This window comes from Austrofundulus limnaeus, unplaced genomic scaffold (genome assembly GCF_001266775.1).
Source record: "Austrofundulus limnaeus strain Quisiro unplaced genomic scaffold, Austrofundulus_limnaeus-1.0 Scaffold100, whole genome shotgun sequence".
Classification (NCBI taxonomy): Eukaryota; Metazoa; Chordata; class Actinopteri; order Cyprinodontiformes; family Rivulidae; genus Austrofundulus; species Austrofundulus limnaeus.
The window spans coordinates 7,118-10,476 of NW_013952502.1; the positions used below are offsets into that span (position 1 = coordinate 7,118).

The following is a 3,359-nucleotide window of genomic DNA, read 5'->3' on the forward strand; positions in this document are numbered from 1 at the left end:
TTTTTTTTTTTTTTTTTTTACAAAACTACACATTAATGTCTTAGACACAAAAAACACATTTGTCTGCCTATTGCCTTGCTTCCAAGCCATTTTTTTGTTGTTGTATTAGAAAGGCCAAGTGCATTTAAATAAGTGGTTTTCATTACAACATTTTACTCAAGGAAGTTATTTATGTTCATGGGTGATTATGTGAAGTAGTATMCTGCCATTTAACAATCCTCATTGAAGCCACAGTTACCTCCCTTGCTGCATTTATCTGTCCTCTGCCAGACAGTCTTACTAGTGGGTGATAAATTCCTGAGGAGGTTGCTTTTCTGGAGACACATGGAAGCAGTGTCCCAGTGGTGTTGTCGTATTATGATCTGGACTGYGTACAGCTACACCCCCACTTTGGCTATTCATAGGCTATAATCMAAACACAAACACTTGGAGCACATGCAGAAAGTGCATACAGTGTGTCCTGCATGTGTGAAACCAAAACAGACAAGGATTTTGCTGCAAAATCTTTGATTAACTGCAGGCATGTAATGTAAATACTTGTTGACGTAACAATGTTTTGTTTGGTTCAGATATTTATTTGGTGACAAAAGTGACCTTCAGTGCTGMAATCTGCTACGTTTAGATCCATGAGCACGAGGAGCACTTCAAGCGCATGAACGAAGACAGTCTGATGCACCCCCCGGAGTTTGTGATTAAACCTCGCTCCCACACTGTGTGGGAGAAGCAGTGTGTGCGGCTGCACTGCACCGTCAGCGGCTGGCCTGACCCCAGGGTCGTCTGGTAGGCCACACAAACACTACGTCACCATTATCTGTCACATCTTTCCATCACAGATCAAAACTTTCAAATCAGCTTCAAATCCTTTCTGCTTCATTTCCTCTGTCTACTGTCACCTTTCTATCTTCAATCAAAAGGTACAAAAACAATGTGGCAATTGACCCTCTTGCCCACCCTGGCAAGTTTAAACTTGAGAGCAGATACAATGTGCACTCGCTGGAAATCAACAAGTAAGTTCTTTTTCTACATGCTACCTTTTTTTTTCTTATCATGAAGACTTTTGCAGAACTTGGAATAACTTTGCAGCCAATCCAACTGTATTCACTTTATTTGAAGCTGAATGAAAATACTTTTTTGTACCTGTATAATCCTTAGTTTAGTCTTTGGAAATACATAGAGTTGCCATTAAAGCACTGGTAGGCTAACAAAGACAGTCAGCAATGTTAGTTTAAAGTACTTTCTTCACTTTCCTAGTCTCAAGATTRTCTTTGATAAACTGTAAATGTTCATCTTTCCATTTTCTTTGCTCACTTTTCTTTTCTGGGTTGCTGGGAGATGGTGCCTCTTTCCAGCATTCTCTGTGCAAGAGGCAGGCTAAACACTAGACTGTCATTAGTCATTACAGAACTGTAAATATTCAGTACCAATAATAAAATCAAATCTAAGAAAATAACAAGGCTTGTAAGCACCTAACAGTTCACCTTACTTTCCAAAATGCTTGTATTTATACGGTATGTGAATTATACGTAGCCCATTTTTTTCTTAAAGATGTCAATATATGTATTTGTTTTTATCTGATATAATAAATCAAAACATTGTTCAGCTCATATGAAAACTTTGATCCAACAAAACCAACCATGCTTCATATATTGTTTGTTCTCTCGCTACTGAACTTCACTCATCAGATAAATTCAGGTACAGAGCACCACATCACCCTGTGGAAATGACATCACCAGCAGCGTCTATTTATTGCCACACTATTTCTGGCACACATTTTCTGAATGCTTTAGGGTCGGGGCCCACATAGTTGGTATTGTAAGCATGGTCAAGAGGGCAGAGGTTGGGATTAAGGTGACAGAAGGACATTTTATCTGCGAGTCCTTAAGTGACAGAATCAGCATAATGATTGATCAGGTGATGATCTCTTTCAGATGTGATTTTGACGACACGGCTCAGTACCGTGTCTCTGCCATGAACTCAGAAGGAGAGCTGTCTGCATTTGCTTCTGTCGTTGTCAAACGTAGGTTTTTTTTTTACTAGATACCAACAAAAAATATACAAACAAATAACAAAATGATTTGAAACAACTTTAAAAAGACTTTAAGTTAGTCATTTTGAAGCTGCTTTATTTGATGTCRCACATCGTATAATTTAATACTGTACATTCAGTCCACCCTGAGTGTAATGCAATACTGTGTACTGTAAGTATAAATAGTAACAGTGTTTTTTTCCCCATAGGGTTCAAAGGTGACATTGATGAGTCACTGCCAGCACCCAGACGTAAGTGTGAATTTGCTGTCTGTTTCTGTTAATATGCTAAAGAGTAGAACACTGACTTAACTGCTTTGTCTTTAGTGGGTCCAGTTTCTGAGTATGGCATCACCTTCCAGATTCACATTGTTGATACGTTCGGGGTGTCATTTGGAAGAGAAGGGGAGACTATGAGCCTGGGGTGTACAGTCATCATCTACCCTGCCCTGCACCGCTACCAGCCAGAAATCCAGTGGTACAGAGATGGTAGGTTGACAACTCCTGAAGCTCTTTTTAACTTTATGTTTGTACTTTGCACCCCCACCCCACACACACACCAGTAGAAATTCACCTTTTCTGTTCTGTATGTAAGATGTTCTGCTGACATCTTCTAAGTGGAACCACATGCACTGGAGTGGAGACAGAGCCACACTGACTCTAACACACCTCAACAAAGAAGATGAGGGCCTCTACACCCTGCGTGTCTCYACCAAGTCTGGATATGAAACCTATTCGGCCTACGTGTTTGTCAGAGGTGATRTTCTTTGTCCTGCTTTAGTTTGTACAGTCAATCCAAAAAATCCCAATAACTCCAAACCAATTTTAWATATGACCTAAATCCCTGCAAACCTAGTCAACACAAGTGACTTCTTCAGCTTTGTTTTTGTCTCGAGCTCAAGGTCACAATCAGAACAACTCATACGCCTGGCACCTGATAATAACCCCATGTTTATCGGGGTCTGAATGTCAGAGAGGGGTTTTAAATAGGATATCTCTAATGAAGGCACCACTGAGAGGCAAGWCTCTGGCATCTGTCTGCATGCCATGGAAAAAGTGGTCAGTCATGCTTATCTTTGCTGCCTTTGGAGACAACCTGACATTTGTGGCTTCGGCTTCAACAAAGAAGTTATGATGAGAATGAAAAACTAGAGTCTCGTTGTTTACATTGTTTTAGTTCAGGACCACCCAGTAGAAAAAATATTAGGTAGGTGGAATTTGCGATGTATTATAAACCAGCAAATATGATTTACCTCATAAGGATGGAAAACATATATTTTTGTTTATTAATAACATGCTTCCACATTTTTCAAAGTTTCTCAGCAATTTAAAGT

General features: G+C 39.7%; 1 protein-coding gene across 1 annotated transcript in view; it reads left to right on the forward strand.

Annotated features, from left to right (window-relative positions):
- myom1b (myomesin 1b) overlaps positions 1-3,359 on the forward strand; it is a gene marked incomplete in the record, with an annotated part of 22,439 nt that overhangs the window by 3,241 nt on the left and 15,839 nt on the right. Inside the window, 6 exon segments of the mRNA XM_014013292.1 lie at positions 623-780; positions 915-1,007; positions 1,929-2,017; positions 2,236-2,277; positions 2,353-2,514; positions 2,621-2,782. Of these exon segments, the coding sequence (XP_013868746.1) occupies positions 623-780; positions 915-1,007; positions 1,929-2,017; positions 2,236-2,277; positions 2,353-2,514; positions 2,621-2,782 (706 nt within the window).